This window comes from Sarcophilus harrisii, chromosome 6, assembly GCF_902635505.1.
Source record: "Sarcophilus harrisii chromosome 6, mSarHar1.11, whole genome shotgun sequence".
NCBI classification, from domain to species: domain Eukaryota; kingdom Metazoa; phylum Chordata; class Mammalia; order Dasyuromorphia; family Dasyuridae; genus Sarcophilus; species Sarcophilus harrisii.
Window position 1 is genome coordinate 95,447,813 of NC_045431.1, and position 24,989 is coordinate 95,472,801.

Sequence of the window (24,989 nt, forward strand, 5' to 3'; positions counted from 1 at the left end):
CACCCTATCATCCTTGGATGTGTACCAAGTATGCTCTTAGTTGCCCTAAAGACAATAAATAGCCCAATACTTTTGCTCATTAAAAGAGGATTTTCCCCACGTGTATAATATTTAGCAGAAAGATAAACATAAAATAAACAATGCAAAATAGTGACCTGACCCAAGACTTTTAAAATTAGAATTCTATCAGAAAACATGAGAATGGTATAATAATGATAGCAATAACTAATACATATATCATTTTGTAATTGATATAAAAAGTGTATAAAGATAATATTCAAATATTATTGTTAATTATTATTATTTTTATGCTCACTTTACAAATTAAGAAGCAGTTATTTAGAAACATTTAGAGGCTTTGAAAAGGTCCCACTGCCACAGTATATTAAAACCTTGTTTTTAAAAACTAAATCTTTTCAATGCTATAGTACCTAGTTATCTTCTTTTAATCTATCCTCAGAGCAAAATATGAGTTAAGAATATAGGATTAAAAGGACAAGATGTAGTGGAGATTTTTGAAAAAGCAATGGATTAAGGATCATTAAAGTAGAATTTTAGTCCAAGCTTTTACTGCTAACTGTAATCTTGGGCAAAACACTTCACTTTTATGGGCCTTGGTTTTCTCAACTAAAATAATCTCTAAGGTTTTTTCAGCTCTAAAATTCTAAAATTTACCTTGGCTAAAATGGCATATGGATAAACTGTATCTTCAGATTTCTTTCTCTTAATGAGTTCCCATTTGTTCTTTGAGTATAAGGTCTCAATCACTTCTTAATTTCTGCAGACATTTATTTTTGCTGCTTTAGAGATTTACTTAATCTTCAAAAACATAAAGTATATGAAATATACAGAAAGAGATAGATACATATGTGTGTATATATGTGAGAGAGAAAGAATAAGAAAGAATGAGAGAAAGAGAGAGAGAGAGAAGGGAAAGAGGAGAAAAGGGAAAGGCGGAAAAAGGAAGGGGAGAGGGGGAGAGGGAAAGTATGTATGTATGTTTGTAGATAAAAATGATTTCGATTTTTGGACAAGTTCTGTTGTTAATATCATATCAAATTCTTGATTTCAAAAGTATTTTCTGTCAACAAAAACTTAGCAATTAATATTAGTAGCATAGAAAAAAGCCAAGGTTAAAAGGTAATGGTTGTGTGGACTGAAGAAGCTAATCAGAATTAAGAAAGAATTCAGCATCACTAGTCTATCATTTATAATCTCAGAGAAGTGCCAGAGAGTTGTTAGGTCATTTCTGTCATCTCATTTTGTGACCCTATTGGGGGTTTTCTTGGTTTACTAGCAAATGGAGTAGTCTGCCATTATTTTCTCCAGTTCATTTTATGGATAAAGAAACTGAAACTCAGAGTCACACAGATAAACTATATCTGGGCCAGATTTGAACTCAAATCTTCACAATTTCAAGGTTCGGCTCTATCCACTCCACTACCTACTTTCATGGGTCCACAATAACATTAACTAATCAGTATGTACCCAAAAGAGAATCCAGCACAGTTTTCTGTCTATTGTATCCATTTGGCAACCTTTTTGAAAAGAACAACTTATAAGATTTGTCTACTGTCCAAAGAATTCGATAAAGAGCAAAAATAGGGAGTGGACTCCCCAAAAAGCAGAAAAATAAGCTTCGTATGTGGAACTTTCCTGAGCACTTTTCTTTTTTGTATTGTTTGCATCAAACATCCCTTGAGAGTACAGTATTTGATGTAGCAAGCTATTTATGATTTTCGGGTCCTATCGTATGCCCTTTGAGAAGGAAAACTGAAAGAAAACAGATGTTAAGATGATATAGTCTGGAAAATGAATTTAAATTACAAGATGAATCCTTCTTTTTTGTAAATCCATGTTTTTAAAATGTTTAATTTTACTTGTGTTTTAATACAATTTTATCAAGCATTGAGTCATTGAGAACACTATATTTTTGGAGTCCAGAGTTCTGTCTCCACCAGTTACTGGCTTTACAGCTCCAAGTAAATCCTTCATCTGCCTGACATTTGGAGTCCCTGATGTGATAGAAAAGAACACAGAATTTGAAGTCTAGGACTTGGGTTCATGAAAACTGAAATAGGCTCCATCCCCACTTCAGATGCCAGGTTTTTATCCCTAAAATATTATGACTGTAATAGATGTTCTCTATATTCTCTTTCAGCTCTAAGTAAGTGACATTATATAAAATTAGGGTAATCAAACCAGTTACCTTTCACAACATGTTAGTAAGAGAATCTAGAAAATAATGGATGGGAAGCACTTGTGAACCTTACATCTACCTAGATATCTTTTGATTATTGGAATCTGTCTCGTTTTTTAAAGTTTTGATTGTGGAGAGTCAACACCCATGACAAGCAGAATCATATATATATACATATATTGGTATCCTTTACAACCTTAGCATTTTGTGTTTTTAAAAAAATGGGTACCTTGAACATATTTGTGAAAGAATGAGTATTTGAATGGATAAATGATAAGCTAATTCTTTCTCTTGAGTATTTATTTTTCCTTTCTTGTCTTGTTACCACTATAAATTCTCTTTTTATATTTTTTCTTAGGAGTAAATGTAATTGGAAGCAGCCAAACTGCATAATGGATAGAATCCTGGGTCTGTAGTAAGGAGGACCTTTTCAAATTGAGCCTCAGACAATTAACACTTACTAATTATGTGACACTGGGCAAGTCATTTAAGCTCAAATGCCTTATAAAATAATAATTTAATATATATAATTTCTCTAATTTACATAATTATAAATTTGATTATATTAGTTCTCCATTCTTCAATTAATCCAATGACACATAATATATTTCTTGAAGTCACTCTGCCCTGATTTTAACTACCATGTGTTACATAAATTTTAGATACCTTTTATGACTAATTGAAAGTAGAAGCCATTTTTGGAAAGCAAAATAAACACTGAAAGATATATATTAGCTCCAGTACTAATGAAGCAGCTGGGCCAAAGCCAAAGGAAAGCTTAGTTGCAGATGCATCACTGATGAAAGAAAAGTGCAGTGTTGTAAAGATCAATATTCCATAGTAATTTGAAGATATGAAAGATCTATGAAGTAAGATAAGCTAAATGTGGTCAAATAGCATATGAAAAGATTAAACACTGACAACTTCAGTGTCAGTGAACCTAAATGGAAAGGATTGGGTAAATTTAATTTAGATGACGACTACACATATCTCTGTCAGCAATAATCTCTTAGAATTCATAGAGCATGTCTCAGAGTCAATAAAAGAGTGAGAAAATCAGTACTGAGGTATAATCTCAAAAATGATCAACCAATAGCTGCTTTAATACAAATAAACCATTCAACATCACAATGTTGACAACAATAGCCACAAAGTGGCTCTAACCACTTATGCCAAAGATTCCAAAGTTGATCAGTTCTGTAAATATTTATATCATAAAGAAATAATAAAAATGATGTCATCCCCATCATAAAAGATGGAATTGCTAAAGTAGAAATAAAAAGACAATTGTAATAATTGAGAAGTTTGGCCTTGGAGAACCAAATGAAGGTGAAAGAAATTAACAGAGTTTTGTCAAGATAATTTGCTGTCATAGCAAATGCTTTTTTTCAACAACCCAGAAGGCAACTTTATATAGGAACATCATCAGATAGTCAATATAGAAATAAAATTGATCATATATTTTGCAGTTAACAGTGTGAAAGCTCTATACAGTCAGTTATACTAGAGCTTATTTTGGCTCAGTATATGAGCTTCTTATTGCAAAATTCAGATAAATTGAAGAAAGTAAGGGAAACCATCAGATCATAGAGCTATGCCTCATATATATAAATATGAAGTAGAAGTAAAATAGATTTAATGAACTAAACCTGATAAAGTACCAAAGAACTATGCTCAGATGTTCACAATACTGTATAAGGGGCAGCAATGACAACAGCAGCAGTAGCAGCAATAACAATAGCAATATCAATAAAGCATTTCAAAAGAAAAACAAAGAGCAAGGAAGCGAAATGGGTTTGTCCTGAAGTTTTTCAAATATCTGAAACAAGAAGACAAATGAAAAGGAAAGGAGAAAAGGAAAGATATATCTAACTGTATGGAGAAGTCTAGAGAACAGCAAGGAAAGGTAAGAAAAGTTTCTTAAATGAGCTATGCAAAGAAAAAGAAAGCAAATATAAAGCAAAACAATAAAAAACCCCAATAGAATGGGAAAGAGATCTTTTCAAGAAAATTAGAGATATCAAGGAAATGTTTCATACAAAAACTGTCATGATGAAAGACAAAAATGGCAGCGACTTAACAGAAAAAGAGATTAAGAAGCTATGGCAAAGAAACTGGAAACTGAGTGGATGCCCATCAATTGGAGAATGGCTGAATAAATTGTGGTATATGAATGTTATGGAATATTATTGTTCTGTAAGAAATGACCAGCAGGATGACTTTAGAAAGGCCTGGAGAGACTTACATGAACTGATGCTGAGTAAAATGAATAGGACCAGGAGATCATTATATACTTCAGCAACAATACTATATAATGATAAATTCTGATGGACATGGGCATTTTCAGCAATGAGATGAACCAAATCAGTTCCAATAGAGCAGTAATGAATTGAACAAGCTATACCCAGCGAAAGAACTCCGGGAGATGACTATGAACCACATAGTCATAGAATTCCCAATTCCTCTATTTTTGTCCACCTGCATTTTTGATTTCCTTCACAGGCTAATTGTACACTATTTCAAAGTCCGATTCATTTTGTACAGCAACATAACTGTTTGGACATGTATATTAATGTTGTATTTAATTTATACTTTAACATATTTAACATGTATTGGTCAACCAGCCATCTGGGGGAAGGGGTGGGGAAAAGGAAGGGAAAAATGGGAACAAAAAATTTGGCAATTGTCAATGCTGTAAAATTACTCATGCATACAACTTGTAAATAAAAAGTTATAATAAATAAAAAGAAGCTATGGCAAAAAATGAACAAGGGAACAAGAAAGATCTTAACATCACCAATAACCATTTTGGTGTGGTTGCTGATCTAGAAATCAGACATCATGAAGACTCATGATTCAAGTGGCCCAAGAAATATTACTAATAGTAAGATTAGTGAAGATAATGGAATTCTAGCTGAGCTGCTCAAAACCGTAAAAGAGAATGTTTTTAAAATGTTGCACTCCACTTTCCAGAAAATTTGGGAAAAAACTACAATGACAATGGATTAGATGAGATCAGTTTACATTCCAATCTTAAATAAGAGTAATGTCAAGAGATGTTCAAGTAAATTATCAGTAAATGTTGGCAAGACTGTGCTTATGATTCTGAAAGTTAGACCTTAGCAATGTGTGAAATGGAAATTACCAGAAAAGCAGGCTGGTTTTCAGAAAAAAGAAAGAAAAGGAAGCAATTCTAAACTGCCATCATTTGCTGTATTATGAAGAAAGTGGAACTTCTGGGGGGAAAAAAATCTACTTCTGCTTCATCAACTTAACTGAAAAACTTATTGTCTCCTGAGAAACTGTTATAGGAGTCAAAAAGTGAAATCTAGAACTGAATGCAAAACAACTTCTTGGTTTATTATTGGCAAAATATATGACAAGGCTATATGTTGTCACCTCATTTAACTTATATGCAGAGTACATCATGGGGAATGTTAGGCTAAATGAATCAAAATTGAGATTTAAAGTTTCTGGGAGAAATATCAACAATCTTAAATATGTAGATGATACCACTCTGATAGTAGAAAATTAAGAGGAATTTAAAAACTGCTTGATTAAGAGAACGCAAAAGCTGACTTGAAGCTTAAAATCAAAAGAAATTAAGAACTTGATAACTGGTTCCATCATTTTTTGTCAAGGAGAGGAAGAGTAAAAAGATAGTGTCACAGTTTGCATTCTTGGGCTCAAAGATCACCGCAGATAGTGACTATAGCCATGAAATTAAAACACCCTTGATTTTTAGAAGAAAAGCTATGGTAGATCTGGACATAGCAAATTAAAAAGCTGAGACATCACCTTGACAACAAATGTCTGTATAGTCAAAGCTATGTTTTTGCAATAGCAATGTATGTTTGTAAGAAATGGAAATTAGAAAGTAAGAATTGCAGAGTCAACACTTTGGAATTGTGCTGGGGGGGAACTTTTGAGAGTCCCTTGACCAGCAAGAAGGTCAAATCTTTCAATACTAAAAGAAATTAATTAAATTTATTCAGTGGAAAGTAAAATACTGAAGATTTTAAATATTTTGATCACATAATGAGAAAACAGTACTCATAAGAGAAAAACAAAAAGCAAAAAACAAAATCTGATGTTGGGAAAGACTGAAGGCAAAAGAAAAATGAAATAGCAGAGGATTAGGTGGCATTATGGATAGCATGATGGAAGCAATGAACATGTACTTGGAAAGACTTCAAGAGACAGTGGAGGATAGAAGGATCTGGAATGCTAGGGTGCATGGAGTCATAGAGTCAGACATGATTGAATAAACCACAACAAATACTAAAAACTTTAAGCATATCAATGGAGGAATATCTAGGATTGGGGATCAATGGGTTAAAAGGCAATGTTATAGTGCTGTACTCACAGCTGCTAATGTCATGGCTGAACTCTCAAGGCAGTCCTGAGAAAGACAGTCTAATAATTTAATATTCTCCATTGGCTAGCTTCAAAATCAAATAGAGGTACTTAAATATATTAGACTTTGGTAAGTTAACAAAATAGGAAACCAAAGCTCCCCATTATAGAAGGAACCTTGCAAAAGAGATTTAAATTAGAGAGGAACTTACAAGCAAAAAAAAAAATTGCAGAGGTTGTCAGAGCAAATTGATACCAAGCTAGGTATAGAGGAAAGTATTATTCTTGGAAAATTCTTCAACAAGAATTCTTGAACAAAATGAGAAGCTCATTTTCCATAACAAGCCACTTCTTAAGAAAGATATAATTTTCTTTCTCTCCTTAATTTTATCATTCTATTTTTCCAATATTTATGAGACAGAATTCATTAAAAGTTATATAACCTTATACATATTTCTTTCCTGAGTAAATTTTTTTGTTTATAAAATAATTCTAAATAAATTAATAATGATGCTGTATCTAATTTAGCTTTTCTTTTCTCACAGTAAGTAGAGTAGAAATATATTATTTCCTATGCCTTAATGCACTGGAAAAGGAAATGAAAACCATTCCAGTATCTGACTGAAAATCCTATGGGTAGTATTGGCTTGCTATGGTTCATTGAGTCACAAAGATTTGTTCAGCAGTGAATGACTGAAGCACAAGAGATACTAAGAAAAATACAGTATTTTATTATCAAAATTGATCACAAAACTTATTAGGATTTATCAAATGCTATCTGTAAAGCTGGAAGGTATATCATTTCACCTGATAAAAATAATCATCACACACATATAAACACACATATATCTTCTATGTGTATTTATATATGTATATATATATATATATATATATATATATATATATATATGCATGTGTGTGGTTACTTACATGTATGAAGTGATTTATACATAGTATCTTGTTTGAGCTTAGTGATGTAGTAACTATAATTATTTTAGTCCCTATGTAGCAGATGAGAAAAGAAATTCTGAGAGATTAAATGAATAGCTATTCAGTAGTGAAAGAGGAACCTGAAGCAAGATTTTCTTTACTTTAATGCTCTATCCTTTAGATCACAGGGCTTCATTGTAGCAGAGATAATTATATTATCAATATTTATTTAAGCATTGCATTGAATAATTATGCGAGGCATCTTTAGATAATTGTATTTTTCTCATTCATTGTTGATAAGTAAAAGAGATATACAAAATGTTTGGAGAGAATAGAAAAATATTTGTCTAATTAATTAAATTCACTTCTAAATTCAGTAGAGGAGAAGGCATCTAAAAGATATTGAAAGAATGCATTTCATGTATATATACAGGATTCTCTGACATAAGAAACTGGAGAAGGTTATTCACTTAATCTTCCAAGTGTCTATGCAAAACATTCATGGAAGAGATAGGATCAAAAAGAGATTTTCTTTCCCCAAAAATATTCACCAGTGTCTCTGGAAATGTCTGTACAAATTGTATAATGAATACTATAGATTATAAGCTTCATTACTAATTGTAATACTAACAGTCTCCTTAATGACTCATTAAAAGTTAATAGAAGAAAGAATAAAAATATATGAAAATTAGATTTTGGCCAGAATATTATATGTAGATGAATAGCCAGTACCTATGTTATTTCATGAATTCTATATTTAGAAGATGATGACTGAAGATGGAAAATAAATAAGCCTAGAAATCAAAAGAAAGAACAATTGAAATTAATCCTTTTTTTAAAAAAAAGAGTAACACTTTCAATTATATTATTGATACAAAATCCAATATTATTATATTGGTAATTCATAGAATATCACACCTTCAATAGAATAAAAATTTTAAGTCAACCAAAGAATAATGAAAAAACCTACACCAACTGACAATGATTACAGAATATTATTGAAAATGATTTGCATGGTAGCAATGCCTTAGAGTATGTCATTAAAGTAAAATCAATCTAAAAATGCCAGTTCATTAACTAATTGATAATTAGATTTCTCTTATTAGAGACCTATAAGGAAAGAATGGATGCATCTTTTCTGATATAGTAGGGATTTTTAAATAGTATATTGTAATTATTATTGAATATTTTATTGTATATTGTTAATTGGAATATATGGTTATTTATCCCAACTCCAAGATTCTATTATGTAATATTATGTGATATTAACTAATGCTGTCTATATTTATCTATAAAACTCATTAAATGTTTTACGATTACTTCTATATTTTTGGTTCTTTCAACTTTAGTTGGAATAAATGGAATTCCAACTACAAAATTCTAGGCTGCAGGTAGCTACATTACATAACAACTATTACATTATATGCTATTCAATTCTTTCTGCTGTGTCAGGGTTTTATAACTATACAATAATAGATTGAGACTTAGCTCACTTACTGAATCACATGGTGCTCAATGCTATTATAGAAAATTCCTAAGCTAATGATGCTTGCAATGGGGTAAGATGAAACTTCAATCAAGTTGTAAATCTGATCAAAATGCCAAGGCAACCCAAACTGTTCCCTTTTCCTCAAATACTATTTAATCAATGAACCAAACAACAAGAAATTATTAAATGTGTATTACATTATGGACACAATGGTAGACTTGGGGCACAAAAATACCAAAAAAGAAAAAAAAAAAAAAAAGCACAAACAGAAACAATTGGGATTCTCCAAGAGGTCATATTCTAATGACTTAAAAAAAATTTTTTTTGTTCTTTCCCAAGTCATGAAGAAGTTCCTCCATCTGAAGCACATATTTATAGAAATAAAATATATTTTTAAAAATAATAGCTTTTCATTTTTAAAATATATCCAAAGATAGTTTTGAACATTCATCCTTGCAAAAAACCTTGTGCTCCAAATTTTTTCTCCTTCTTTTCTCCCCACCTCCTACCCTATACAGCAAGTAATCCAATATATGTTAAACATGTGGAATTATTCTATACCTATTTCTACAATTATCATGGTACACAAGAAAAATCAGAATAAAATGGGGAAAATGAGAAGGAAAACAAAAAGCAAGCAAACGACAAAAAGGGTGAAAATACTTTGTTGTGATCCATACTCAGTTCCCCCAGTCTTCTCTTTGGGTGCAGATGGCTCTCTTCATCACAAGGTCATTGGAATTGGTCTGAACCACATCATTGTTGAAAAGAGCCATATCCATCAGAATTTATCATCGTATAATCTTCTTGTTGTGTACAATTTTTTTTAGTTCTATTCACTTCACTTAGTGACAATTCCTGCAAGTCTCTACAGGCTTTTCTGAAATCATCCTGCCGATCATTTATTAGGGAAAAATAATATTTCATTACATTCATATACCATATCTTATTCATCCACTTTCCAACCAATAAACATACATCCAGTTTCCAGTTTCTTGCCACTACAAAAAGGGCTGCTACAGACATTTTTGCACATGTGGTTCCTTTTTCCTTTGTTAATGATCTCTTTGGGACACAGGCTCAATAGAGACAGTCTTGGGTCAAAAGGTATGCCCTGATGGTAGTGCTTTGGGCATAGTTCTAAATTGTTCTCTAGAATAACTGGATCAGTTCAAAACTCCACCACCAACATATTAGTGTCTCAGTTTTCCCACATCCCCTGTAACATTTATCATTATCTTTTCCTGTCATCTTAGCCAATCTGAGAGGTATGTAGGGGTACCTCAAGAGTTATCTGAATTTGTATTTCTTTCATCAACAGTGTATTAGAGCATTTTTTCATATGACTACAAATTGTTTTAATTTCTTCGTCAAAAATTGTCTGTTCATATCCTTTGACCATATATCAATTTGAGAATGGTTTGTATTCTTATGAATTTGAGTCAGTACTCTATATATTCTAGAAATGAAGCCTTTATCAGAACCATTGGATATAAAATTTCCCCAAGTTTTCTGCTTCCTTTCTGATATTGTCTGCATTGGTGTTTGTACAAAATATATATATATATAATCACAATTATCCATTTTGAATTGCATAATATATTCTAGTTTTTCTTTGGCCACAAATTTCTTCCTTCTCCAAAGATTTGAGAGGTAATTTTCTTTTAATTTTCTAATATCACTCTTTATGTCCAAATCATGAAACCATTTTGATCTTATCTTGGTATAGCATGTTAGGTATGGATCAATGTCAAAAATTTTCCAATTTTCCTAAGTCATTTTGTCAAATAGTGAATTCTTATCCCAGAATCTGGGGTCTTTGAGTTTATTAAACACTAGATTACTATAATCATTGACTACTATGTCTTGTGAGCTTACCCTATTGTACTCATCGACTGCTCTATTTCTTAGTCAGTACCAATGTTTTTGATCACTTCTGCTTTCTAATATAGTTTTAGGTCTGGTATACATAAGTCACTTTCATTTGCAATGTTTTCATTAATTCCCTTGAAATATATGACCTTTTGTTCTTCCATACAAGCTTTGTTATTTTTTTTCTAGTTCTGTAAATTTCTTGGCAGTGTAATTGGCATGGCATTAAATAAATAAATTCAGGTAGAATTGTCATTTGTATTATATTAGCTTGGCCTACCCATGAGCACTTGATATTCTCCCAATTGTTTAGATATGGCTGCATTTATGTGGAAAATGTTTTGTAATTGTGTTCATATAGTTACTGACTTTTTCTTGCAGGTAGACATCCAAATATTTTATATTATACAGAATTATTTTAAATTGAATTTACCTTTGTATTTCTTGCAGCTGGACTTTGTTGGTAACATAGAAATATCAATGGTTTATGTCATTTATTTTGTATCCTGCAACTTTGTTAAAGTTGTGAATTTTTTCTAATAGTTTTTAGTTGATTCTCTAGGATTGTCTTAGCATATCATCATATCATCTGCAAAGAGGGATAATTTTATTTCCTTATTACCTATTGTAATTCCTTGATTTTTGTTAATTTGGTTATTGATATACTCAATTATGTTAATAGATTTCCTAATACTAAACCAGACTTCTGATTTAGACTTCTAATCCTGGTATAAATCCTACTCGGTCATGTATTATCCTGGTGATAACTTGCTGTATTCTCTCTGTTAATATTTTATTTTAGATTTTTGCATAAATATATATTAGGGAAATTGGTCTACAATTTTCTTTCTCTCTTTTGTCCCTACTTGGTTTAGGTATTAGCATGAGATCTGCGTGATAAAAGGAATTTGGTAAGATTCCTTCTTTCACTTCTTTTCCCAGATACTTTGAATAGTATTTGAATTAATTGTTCTTTAAATATTTGATAGAATTCACTTATAAATCTATCTGGTCCTGGAGAGTTTTTCTTAGGGAATTGATTAATAGCTTGTTTAATTTCTTTTTCTGAAATGGAACTGTTTAAGTAATTTATTTCCTCTTCCATTAATTTGGACAGTCTATATTTTTGTAAGTATTCCTCAATTTCACTTAGATTATCAGATTTATTGCCATATAGTTGGCCAAAATAACTCCTAATTATTGCTCTAATTTTCTCTTCATTGGTGAAAAGTTTTCCCTTTTCCTTTTTGGAACTAACAATTTGATTTTCTTCTTTCATTTCTCTAATCAAATTATCTAAAGGTTCATCTATTTTATTCATAAAACCAACTCTTAGCTTTGTTTATGTTTAATACTTTTCTTACTTTCAGTTTTATGATTCTCCCTTTTTATTTTCAGAATTTCAAATTTGGCATTTAATTGGGGGTTTTTAATCTGTTCTTTTTCTACCTTTTTTAGTTGCACCTCCAGTTCATTAATGTTCTCTTTCTTTATTTTATTCAAGTAAACATGTAGAGATATAAAACATCCCCAAGTTTTCATTTCACCAATTCTGTTTTCAAGAAGTTGTTTTCTTTTTCCATTTTGTCAAATCTATTTTAAGTAGTGATTTTCTTCAGACAATTTCTGAGTTTCCTTTTCCAAACTTCTCAATTCCTTTCCCCATTTTACTTCTAACTCTCTCTTAAGATACATTTAAAATTCTTCCAAGAGAGCCTTTTGAGTTGGAGGGCAACTCATATCACCTTCTAAGGTTTCATCTAGAGATGCTTTGCCTTTAATATCTTCAGGATTTGAAGGCTGTTCTTCCTTGTCTCCATAATACCTATATATTGTCAGAGCTCTTAATGACGTTTTGTTCATTTTAAAAGGTTAAGGTCTGCTCTTAGGGCAAAACAGAGATTGTCTCAATTTTCCTTTATAGGTGACAGCAGTTTGATGCTACCCTGAGGTCTCTGCTGCAGGCTTCCTTCCAGTGCTGGGTGGGCATCACCATGTTCCACTTGTTATGCTGGGATTCAATAGTGCAGTATTTGCCCTCTATGGTTGTGTGGAAGGTCTCACAGCTAGTCTGCTGATTCACTGTCTTCTGAATCCAGACAGAGTAGTCAACACTGTTATATTTTGGCTAAGATCGTCTCAGTAGATTCATCAGGCTATTAGATTCTTCCCCACCCTGGACTTCCCTTCACTGTTCCTTCACTGAGCTGCCTTCTCATTTGCATGATTGAAACAGACCTTTCCTGAAGTTCTTCCAAAATATCTTCTGCTGGAAATTTATTAGACTGCAAATATTTGTGAATTCTTTCACTCCAAAATACATTCAGAGGCTTGATCTGGTTTTGATTCTGAGAAAGCTAGGAAGAACTCCTGTCTATTCTCTGCTATCTTAGCTCCCTGAAGCACAATATTTTGAGACTGAACAATCATTAAAAACAGTATGTTGTTCAGAATTTTTTTCATTCATGAACATCTCTTTGTGTCCCCATTTTGGGTTTTCTTGACAAAGATACTGGATGATCTGTTATCTACCTTTATAGCTCATTTTACAGATGAGGAAACTGAGGCAAACAGCATTAAGTGACTTGTTCAAGATAATACAACTAGGAAGTGTCTAATGCCAGATTTAAACTCAGGAAAACAAGGCTTTCTGATTTCAGTCCTAGCCTATTGTATCTGCAGCCCTATCTACATTTTTTTCTGCAAAAATTCTTCTACACATTGTTAACATTGGAAAGACCTTAGAGAACTATCTAAATTTAGATATTCTGGATCATCTAATCCAAATTTATCTTCAATATGAGTACAATAAGACTCAGGAATGTAAGGGCACATGTCCAGTGGTAAAAAAAGAAGCTTATTAGGAGATAAGGGATCAAAATGTGTATCTTCTTATTTTAAGTGCAGTATTATTTCTACATCATCTGCCTCTCACACAGGAAACAAAATGAATAAATGGCATGAATTTTCAAATGGTAAAATAAGATTTTTTTAAATGTGAAAATATAAGAGGAGGAATTTAGAGCTGTAAATATGAATCCTTACCACTAAGAAATTATCAGATGACTCCATTTGTTAACATTGTCTTTGCTACTGTTGGTTTACATCATTTTCCAAAACTTTTGGATATAACTGCAAAAGAATTACTATGCTTCTATAATCGGTATCTCTTCTTCCCTCCTCCTATAGATAGTTAGAAATATAAGGCATTCTTGTAGCAGTTTCAATAATTGAGATCAGTGCTAAGCATAGCATGGCAAGGCATGACTAAATCTGAGAGAAAGGAGGCTAGATTATTCCCAAAGTGAAATCCCTTGGGAAATTATGCTAGTACTGCCTTGCTTAGTTCTATAACCCTGATGTTGTTTATTGACTTGTTCTCCAAGAAAGCATTGTACAATTTGCACTAGTCATTGACAAATCTATTCCTGGTAAGAGACCATCACTAGATTGCAGAACAATCCCTAGCTCTTACTGAAGCTTGACGACATAATCACAATAAACTTTGCCTGAAGTAAAGGAACAAGAATCTCCATCTTTCACGTCAATTTCAGGAATGATTGCCTCTCAAATAACCTTGAACAACCTTTTATGTTGATTGTCTAGGATTATTGAATTGGAATAAATACAAGAAAATAAGTTCCTTTAAAAAAAAGAAGAAATAAAGATTTCTAAAGAAATAGATTCTGCCTGTTTCTAAGGAGGGGGGAGGAGAAATCCAAAGCATGTTTAAAATGTTATTTTCCTTTTAAATGGTCAATATGTACAGTGCATTTTCAAATATTTGTTTCTCAAAATTTTATGGACACATTTTTGTATACATGTTTTAAGTATAGTGTTAAAGTATGCCATTTGGTTTTTTAACACTGTTGTTTACATGTGATTCTACAATTTGGGACAATTGGGACAAAAAAGATATTTTATACATTTCTACATGTCATGATCACCAGTTCACATACCAACAAATATAAGAAAAAAAGAATAGATAGTAAATATATTCTGTTATAAAATCTTAGCATAATTTAAACTGTTAAAGCCTAAAACTAAAGGGGGATTTTTGCGACATTGTATTACCAAGGAAAAACTGTGATAAAAGTAACATCATGGATATAACCAGATCTCTCTCTCTCTCTCTGTCTGTCTCTGTGCCTCCCTTTCTGTCTTTCTGCTTCTGCCTGTCTCTGCTTCAGTCTCTTCTTCCTTCCCCTCCTTTTTCCCTTGCCCAATCCCTCCCCCCTTGTCTGTCTCTCTTTCTGTGTGTGCCTCTGTCTTTCTCTGTCTGTCATCTCTGTCTCCGTCTCTCTCTTTCTCTATGTCTCTGTCTCTTTCTGTCTTTGTCTCTCTATTTTTCTCTTTGTTTGTCTTTGTCTCTGTCTCTGTCTCTGTTTCTGTCTCTCTCTCTCTCTTTTCTCTGTCTCTTTCTGTCTTTGTCTCTCTATTTTTCTCTTTGTTTGTCTTTGTCTCTGTCTCTGTCTCTGTTTCTGTCTCTCTCTCTCTCTCTTTCACACACACACACACACACACACACACGGTAGATAAATCACATAGAGAGAATGAAGGATAATTTAAAAATCTTCATGCTTTACTACTGTCCTTACAATGTTTATGATAGCTATTTAAAATGTATATTACCAATTATCTCATTTCATCTCATAATAATCCTGGGAGGTAGATACTACTATTATTATTCCTATTTACAAAGGTGAATGATATGGCCAGATTCAACTTAGATATTCCTGGTTCCAGGTCTAGTGCTCTATTTTATAATTTAACTTTCAAAAGATTTAAATGAAGACACCCAGAATATGAGTTGGATTCTTTTAAAAGGAATTTCAGAAAGACATGGTAAGTTTCACACAAGCAAAGAAAGCCTAAATCATGATATTTCCATTGAAAGTAATATTCACATTGATGAAAAATATGATTTCTCAGAGGATAAAGTCAGGATCAAAATATGTGGTCAAATCAAACATTAGTCAGAAACAAATACAATTGTTCCATCAAAAACAAGTTTATTACTTTAATGATTATTATCACAGGATAATAATATCCTAGTAATTCTTGTTTAATATTTCTTAACTTCAGTGCCTTAAAACAGACATTCATGTAATGGTAATCATGTTTGGAAAAAACGTTTAAAATAAATGAAATAAGAATAATTCCAATTTTATTTAAGAAATATTTATTGAGCCCTCACTACATACAAGATGCTCTGTCAAGTACTAGTATTCAAGGTTACAAAAAAACAAATAAAATTCCCTGTCATCAAGAAACATATACTGTATTTGGAAGACACAAGGATACATGAAAATAAATGTAATGCAAGTATTTTGAGGATAGGGGAAAAAATGACTAATAGGGGATAAGGAAGCACTTCCTGGAGTCTGTAGCAATTGTACTAAGCTTTGAATTAATATAAGAATGTTGGCCAGGAAATGAAATGGGAGTAAGTGTAATGCCTGGGGAATAGCTTATACAAATGTATAGTCATAATTCATGCAAATACAAAAGAAAGAATACTGACATTGGAAAATGGCTGAATAGTTCAATGTGACAGTCATGAGTGGAGAACAATTTGAAATAATAGAAAGGCAGGCCACAGTTATTTTCTTGTTCCTGGATAGGTATAGGGTGAGTGGTGTTAAGTATTAGGTTGAGTGGTTTTCATTTTATATTAAAGCATATGGATAACCACTAGGAGTTTTTTTTTTTTTTTAAGCAGGCGGGGGATAAGAGAATTATATTATTGTTCACTGGCAAAATCAAAATCAGAATCGTGTCATCATTCCAAGCTCAACGTAATTTCTACAACCTCACACTGCTTCTCTTTCACACGCACATTGTACAAATACACACTTTTTCATAATAATATATGACTCATTGATAAAAATCATCTTTTTTTTTATTTTGTCAAATCTGTTGCTCTAGGAAGACTGTTGAAATTTTTTGTGGAGGATATATTATAAATGAGAAAGACCAGAGACAGTGAGATTAATTAGGCATTTCTTAAAATAGTTCTTCTGAGAAATAATTTCTATTTATAATCATTATAATACATAATCAATATAAAACATAATAGTCAACGTAATAATTATAATACAATGGAACAAAGAAATAGATACTCAAGGAAGGAAGAATAGCCAGGATTTGGCAATTGATTAGATAGATAACAAGGTCAATGAAAAAAAGATGGAATCAAATATGACTACATTTTGAAAACAATTTTTGAAGGGCAATAGAAGTCACATCAGAAATAAAAGAATTTTGAAGAAGGAGGACTTAATGAGGAATCCATTTTATTTGTTATATTTGGGGGGTTATTTTTTATTTTTATTTTATTAATTATATTTAATATGTTCAATTGAGATAATGGAATTTTAAAGCCATCTCATAAGAAATGAAAAATAAAGAATATTTGGTAGTTCATCTTCATTCAAATAATTGAATCAATGAGTATAAATAAGATCATTATAAGAGGGATTGGAAAAAGAAAATAAAATTGCCTCCCTTGGAGCAACACATGCTTTAATGAGGAAGAGGGATCATGATCTAGTTAAGGTGGTCTAAAAAGAAAAAGATAAGTATTTAAAAATAAAAGTGGCCAACTGTGTTAAAAATGAAAACTTTAAAAAAGATGAAAACTTAGAAATATATTAGATTTTCCAATTAAGAGTGTCAAATTCAGAACTGGATAGTTCCTGAATAAGTTAAGTTTTCCCATGAAAGAGAAGGGTATAGAAAGAGTATAATTCTATGAGACTATATCATGATGGAAGATTCCAATTTTATTTTGATGAAGGATATGGAAGATAGTGATATCTTTTCAGGAAGCCCAAGTGAAGTAGATCATTAGGCAAAGAACCAATTGATAAGAAGACTTAAGAAAAAAAATAAGAAAGATAGGACATAATCAATGGCCAAGTTCCTTGGAATATGCAAGGAGATTAGGGGTCCAATGGGATCATATCAATTTCCCTTGGTTTGGTGTGTTAGAGGAAATGATGTTAGATGTTAGATGTTAGAGGAAAGAAGAATCAGTACTAACTAGATGATATATCTGATGGAAAATATTGAGTTTCTGTAAGCACAATAGGATGCAATGATTTTTTGAACTCTTGGTTCCCTACTATCCTGTTACAGGAAAATGTATTTGATTTGAATGACCTTCATTATTTATATGATACAGCAATCCAAACAATGACTTATTAAATATAATAAAGTAAAATTTACAAGTAACTCTCAGAGACTTTCTTCTAGCCAACAATTTAATTCCCCTCCCATCCCTACAAATACCCACTGAACTTCTTCAGAACTTCAAAATCATGAAAATATCAAAAGAAATGTTTGAACATTTGTAATTTGATGAAGTATTTGCATACTAATGAGGAGAAGGGTAATGATAAGAACATTTACAAAGACCATGGTGTCATGGTTAATGATGTTAAAAGAGGAAAGGAAAAAAGAGAGGGAAAAAGATACATTAGAGAAGAAAGTTAAAGGAATTAAGATGAATTACTTCTCATCATTTGAGCTAACAAATAAAAATATATTCAAAGGGGCAAGGATTAAGAGACTTCACGTTATTTTTAATTCATTTTCATCCAAATTAGTCAAAAGATGATTTGCGTATGTGTATGCATGTGTACACATGTATATGCATGTATGTATATGTGGGTATGCTATATAAATAGCATACCCACATATACACATACATTGTGTCTGGTGCAGAAATATATTAAATTCAAAAGGGAAATAGAATGGAATAAATGGGAAGGTAAGTCTAGGAAAGAATTATTAATAAGCAAAACAACTTTTAAGTACAAAAGGAAAATCTTGAAAATAGCTATCAAAGAAAAAAAGTAAGAAATAGGGTAACTAGAATATAGATGAAGGGAAGACAAGAGGGTCAGGGGCTGGAAGTTTTTGAATCATGCAGAGATCATTGATGCTGGGCAAATTTCTGTTTCTTGTACCTCTAAAATGTCAAGAAAGGGTAGGGGGACAAAAGGAGGAAAAATTATAACATTATAGGATGAAACATGTCTATATGCATGTATTTTCATATATATTTGTATATGCATATAAACATACCTATACACATAAGCATATCTGTTTGTATATGTAAAATAAAACTTTTTAAACAAATCCAATGCATCTAAGATTAAAAGGGAGTTAATGGAAAAATCGTTTTAGTAAGTTTCTTTAATAAAAGTAGCTTTTCAACATACATAAGAAACTGATTCAAATTTAAAAGAACAAAAGCAATTTCCTCAATTGATAATGAATAAAAGTAATAAGTAATAGAGAAATCCAAATTAAAGTAACTCTCTTATTTTACCTAGCATGCATCAGTTTGACAAAGTTCATCAAAAAAAGTAATACATCAAATTGGAAAGGTTGTAAGACAACTGATATGTATGGTATACTGTTGAAGCTGTGGCATGACTCTGCAATTCTAGAATTCAATTAGGAATTATTTTCCAAAAGCTTCTAATTTTGGTCCAGCAATAATATTATTCTTAGAAATCAAAGGAAAAAAAGAAAAGTATCCTATTTTTGTTAAAATATTTATAGTTGCTCTTTATATGAAAAAAAAGAAATGAAAAATATGAATTTTGGTGTGTGAATACAATAAAATAATATCCTTTAGAAATTAAAAAAGAGATGGTTTTAGAGAAATCTAGGAAAACTAATGTGTTGATTTTGAGTGAATGAGCATAACCAAGAGAACAAATTATACTATTTCATCAATCTTGTTAAGAAAATCTTGAAAGCATTAAGAATTCTAATCAATTCAATGACCAACCATAATTTTAGAAGTCCAATGATAAAGAATGTTTCCCATTTTATGAGAAAAGATCAATGAACTAATATGTATAATGAAAAAATGCAAGGGGAAATGAGTTTTATTTGATTATGCTTACTCATTATGAAAAGATTTTGTTTGGCTTTCTTTCCTAGTAGGAGAGGGGAAAATAGGTGTTTTAAAATTAAAACCAATAAAATTCAAATTTAAAATGGTATTGAAACGAATTGAAACATTCCCTTCTCCCTCAAAAAAAAAAATCTCTTGACCCTCTTGTGATGGCACACCCTTTCTCTTTCTCTGAATTAATGCAGATGTTGATGATGATGTTTGCTATAATTCTATATTTTAATAGGATCCCAGTATATTGGATACATAATTGCATTTATTGTGGAGTATTTATTGTAAGACATAGACAAAATGGTCCAGGATGAATAGGTTGAACTAGTAGAAGGAAGGCACATTTCAATGAAATGTCAGATACATTGATGTGTCTATATATTAACAACTCACATTTACTAAGTACTTAAAGGTTTACCAGATATGTTCTAAACAATGAAATTATAAGTGGTATGAAATACCTTAGTTAAAAGTGCATTGGATGACATTCCCATTTTACAGTTAATAAAACATCTCATAGAAAAGTGTTAGAGCCATAATATTTATTCAAGGTATCTTGACTTCAAGTCCTAGTTCTTTGCACAACACCAAGCAAGTGTCTCTTAATATAGTTCAGTTTTAAGAAATAATTGTCTATGTATTTATAAAAATATTTATATTCTTTTCATTATTATATATATTAAAATATAGTGTTGGTACTAGCACTGCATAATTTGATGATAACATTTAATATTTCTGGATCTCAGTTTCTTCATTTTTCAAAAGATATCCCTTTCCCTTCCAAATCTATATGCCTTTTATCTGAATAAATGATATGATCTAAGTTCTGTTCCTCTATAAGATAGCTCAATTTACATTTTATTATTAGTATAAAGTTATTAATCAAATGATAATGTTGGTTTTACCTGTGAAGAGTAAGTGTGACCATCTGAGCCACAAACTGGATTGGTGTAAACCACTGGACATTGCTTGCAGTTGGAGGAAAAAGGACCCCTCCACTGTTTGTGACTTAATCCAGCTTCTTTCATACTGTTAAAAAAAAAAAGACCACATTCAGACAAAAATAATGGCTCACTGATACCTGTTATGATTATATTTTTCCTTTACTAGTATCAAAGCTCTTAAAAAGAAAATTAGAAGCATTTGTCCATGTTTCAATGTTAGATTTATTGACTGATGCAATGCTACTTAATTCCATTATGGTCAAGTACTTTAAATTATTTAATAATTTAAGGTCTCTCTAACCACTAAAATAAAAAGATTATCTTAAAAATTACCCAGCTTATTTCCTTTATAAAATATCATCTTAGACACAAGAGATTATGATCACTTTCAGAATTATATTTTTTGAACAATTAGGAATGTCAGATATATTGGTTTTTGACATCAACAGAGCCACTACTTCTGAAGACATTGAAAAGACCAAACAGCATTGCACATTGTGAGGAGAACAAATGGAAGTAGTCATATTTGAACAGAGAGCAAATTCATTATTTACCTATTGTTTATGCTCAATCTATGTCAGAAAAATACATTAATGAAGAAAAAATGTCATTTGAGTTTTTACTACTGATGTAAGAAGATCATATATATTGCAGCTTTTGAAATAGTAAATATGCATTTGTTGGCACAGAAATGACAATAAAGCTAAAGACAAAAAAGGAATGTCTTTACTTTCCCTGGACCCCAAAAAGGGAAAAAAAAAGGTAAAGTGAATGAATGAGGTTCTCATCTGGAGAAGATAAGCAAAATACTCTATTTCTTCTCTATATACTTAATTTTGATAGATTACAGAATAATAGCTTGACTTCTGTACTTTAGTTTGTTCAATTAATTCTTACAAAATTCTTGATTGATGGATCCAAAAAAAAAAGTTCTAGTTTTTATCAAGTTCAAATCGACTGCTGTCCCTCCTTGTCTCACACTTCCAAAAGATACCATGCCTTGAGGGACTTTAGCTGATTTAAACATGGTCAGGGCAAAATCAACTGGAAATTACATTTATCATCATCATCATCATCATTATCATCATCATAATTATCATCATCATCATCTCTTTTCCCTTTATCTTCCGTTTTTGCTTTTTCTCCTCCTTTTTTGACTTCTCAGGCCATCCCATTTTACTTTTTATTATTTTGCACAGCCAAAGAGCTCTGGTTGGTACAGACAAATGCATTTTGTATCTTTCAGAAATATATCATCTACTTGAGAGCTGAGACTATTTTATATAGTCTCTGTGTCTTCAGCACTTAGCATGGTGACTTGTCCTTGGTAAGTGATTACTGGAATGCTTGCTAGTATGAGTGGAACTGAATATCATAATCAATTGTAAACCACTCTAAAGAGTTTTTGGTCAATGTTTTCATTGTAACAAATCCCAGATATACTACACAAAGTGAGGTCCAGACAATTTGAAAGCCTTCTAGATAACAATGTGATTTTCTGATAAAGCCTACTTTTTTATAGATAGAATCTTTTGAGCTTGTGTTAGTCTGATGAGACACAGCTGACCAGGATGTAACTTGATACCAACATAATAATGTCATTTTGGTTCTGAGAATGAAGAACAATCACCACCCTTTGTGGGAAGTCTTGCCCATCACTTTCAACAACCAACCAATGGAGATTTGTTAAGTACTTATTTTGTGCTGAGAACTTGAGCCAAGCTTGGGAACAAAAAAGACAAAACAAAGTCATCCCTGTTCTCAAGGATCTTTTATTCTTTAAGAGGGTGGCAATATAAATAAGATTGTGCATTAAGTATACAAAATGGAGGGAGGAAATGTACTTAAAACAAATTTGAATGATGGCAAGTATTTTCAGAAGCAGAGGTGAGGAAAGAGAATTTTTGAGACATTCAGGATAGCAGATGGAAACGGGGAGAAGTATAACTGAACTCAAAATGCCAGGAAGGGAACGACATTTGGTCAAAAGACTAAGAAGAGAATAGTTGAGAAGATGGAGTAGTTTGTATTAGATTCTAGAGCTAATGGAGCCATTGGTGTTTATTGAGCCTGGTCAAATTGGAACTTAGGTAAATCACAGGCATTTGAATGGAGGGAGGGCAGAGAGAGCTTTAAGACCAAATAGGAGACTACTGAAATAGTTCAGTTGAGAAGTCCTGACTTAGGATGGTAACACTAAGGAAAACACAATAAATCTTTAAGTGTTATAGAAGTGATATAAAAATCTGAGCTTCTGAAATTAGTATCAAATCACTATAGTTACAATGATAATTTTGTCCTGACTCACATGCCTCAGTGTATTGTGGAAGGGACCCAAGATTGAGGTACGCTATCATAACAGAGACTTTGGCAGTATACCCCAAGCTGGGAATATTGACAGTATGAGTGTGGAATGTCAGGGCTATAAACAGCAGAAGCCTGAAGACAGAAAGACCTGAGTTCAAATCCAGATTCAAACATTTAGTAGCTACATGATGCCATTTAACCCTATTTGCCTCAGTTTCCTCATCTGAAAATAAGATACTGAAAGAAATAGAAAACTTCTCTAGCATTTTTGGCAAGAAAACTACAAAAAACATCAGACATGACTGATGTCAATTGGTCAAATCTTTAAGAAATTATTTTAGGTGATTCACTTGGAGGTTAAATAAAGTGTGAAAGTCAAATAAATATTTTGGCCAAATAATGAGAAAATAGGACCTGTTAGAAAAGACCCTCACATTAGAAAAGATTCTCAACAAAGGCTAGATAGTGTCATGTATATATCCCTTGAAGTATGAAGGGATATACTTCAAGGAAAGGGCCTGGTGTATGGTCCATATGGTCATCAAGAATCATGCACAAGGGAATGATTCAATAAGAACAACAAAGTAGAATACTATGTGAGATCAATATTCTTACAGGAGGAGAAGTTAGAAACTGAAAATTTAGCTAGCAGATGATAAATTATTTTGAAGCAAAATAATTCATGGAAATTACTTACTAAGGATTGGAAAGGGCTGCCATTTGTATCAAATGGTATATGAATGAAATTTTTGATATTTTGAAATACAAATGAAGAATGAAAAGACCACTCATGTTGACAGGTTGCAAATAACTTGAATTCCTTATGTAATTCCTATTCACTTGCAGTCCTCTACCACCAGGTTGAGTGATAGAATAATCAGGACACACATAGCTGGCATGAAATTGACTGCTAGACCTAGAAGTGGGTTTTGAACCAAAAAATAAGTTCTTTGGTCTCTGAATCCTTTAAGAACAAATGAGTATTATCCATATCTTAGATAATTAATAGATATGAGATAACACAGTACAATACAAACAATGGTGGATTTGGAGTTGAAAGATGTGGCACAATAGACAGAGCATTTAGATCTGGAGGAAGAGAATTTATGTTCCAATCCTGCCTTCAAACCTCACTACTTATGTTTGAGTGAATAAGCCATTTAAAGTCTCTGGCTCTTAGTTTCTTCATCTGTAAAATAAGAGTCAACTAGATGATCTTTGTGGTTCCTTCCAACTAAGTAATCTAGGTTCAAACCCCAGTATATTTTCTACTTTGTACTCTTGAGACTCCATTGGAAAATTATTTCATCTCTCTGGGTCTATCTTTGCTCATCTTCAAAATGAAGGATGTTAGCCTATGTGGTCTTTGTAATTATCCATTTCTAAATCCACAATCCTATGAAATTCTTGTCAAATAAAATGAATCCTACCTTGGATAGAATTGGGTATGTGACCATAATTAAGCCTCAGGTCCCTGATCTTTTTAAATAGAGATAATAATATATAGAGTCCTTAAGTCACAAAGTTGTAGGATGTATTTGGAACTAGAAAGACATTGGAAGTAATCTAGTTCAGTCATTCCTCCTTACCCCGCCCCCCACAGCATTTTATAGAATGAGAGACTGGGCCAAAGAAGTAAAGTTATATCACAAATTTGTAGCACCTAAATCCAGGATGTCTGATTCCAAACAATAGATCCTTTTCACCCAATCACACCACCAACATCAGAATCAAATGATGTAATTTAGTTAATTTGTCAATCATATTTGTCACTTGCTAATCAACAATTTTAAATGCTCCCTGAGTATATATATATATATATATATATATATATATATATATATATATACCTGACACTATTAGCCCAGAAAATAAAATTTAAAAAAATCACTTTCCCAAACATGGTCAAATTTGAATAGGGTGAAGTGTTGGTTTACAGATTCCGAGATAAACTCATAGGATAGA

General features: G+C 31.8%; 1 protein-coding gene across 5 annotated transcripts in view; it reads right to left on the reverse strand.

The window, feature by feature from the left end:
* SPOCK3 (SPARC (osteonectin), cwcv and kazal like domains proteoglycan 3) overlaps positions 1–24,989 on the reverse strand; it is a 653,697-nt gene that overhangs the window by 215,441 nt on the left and 413,267 nt on the right. For all 5 annotated transcript variants that reach the window (XM_031941447.1, XM_031941445.1, XM_031941446.1 and 2 more), the window contains one exon: positions 20,679–20,802. In XM_031941447.1, coding sequence (XP_031797307.1) covers positions 20,679–20,802 — 124 coding nt within the window. The remainder of the gene's footprint in view (positions 1–20,678; positions 20,803–24,989) is intronic.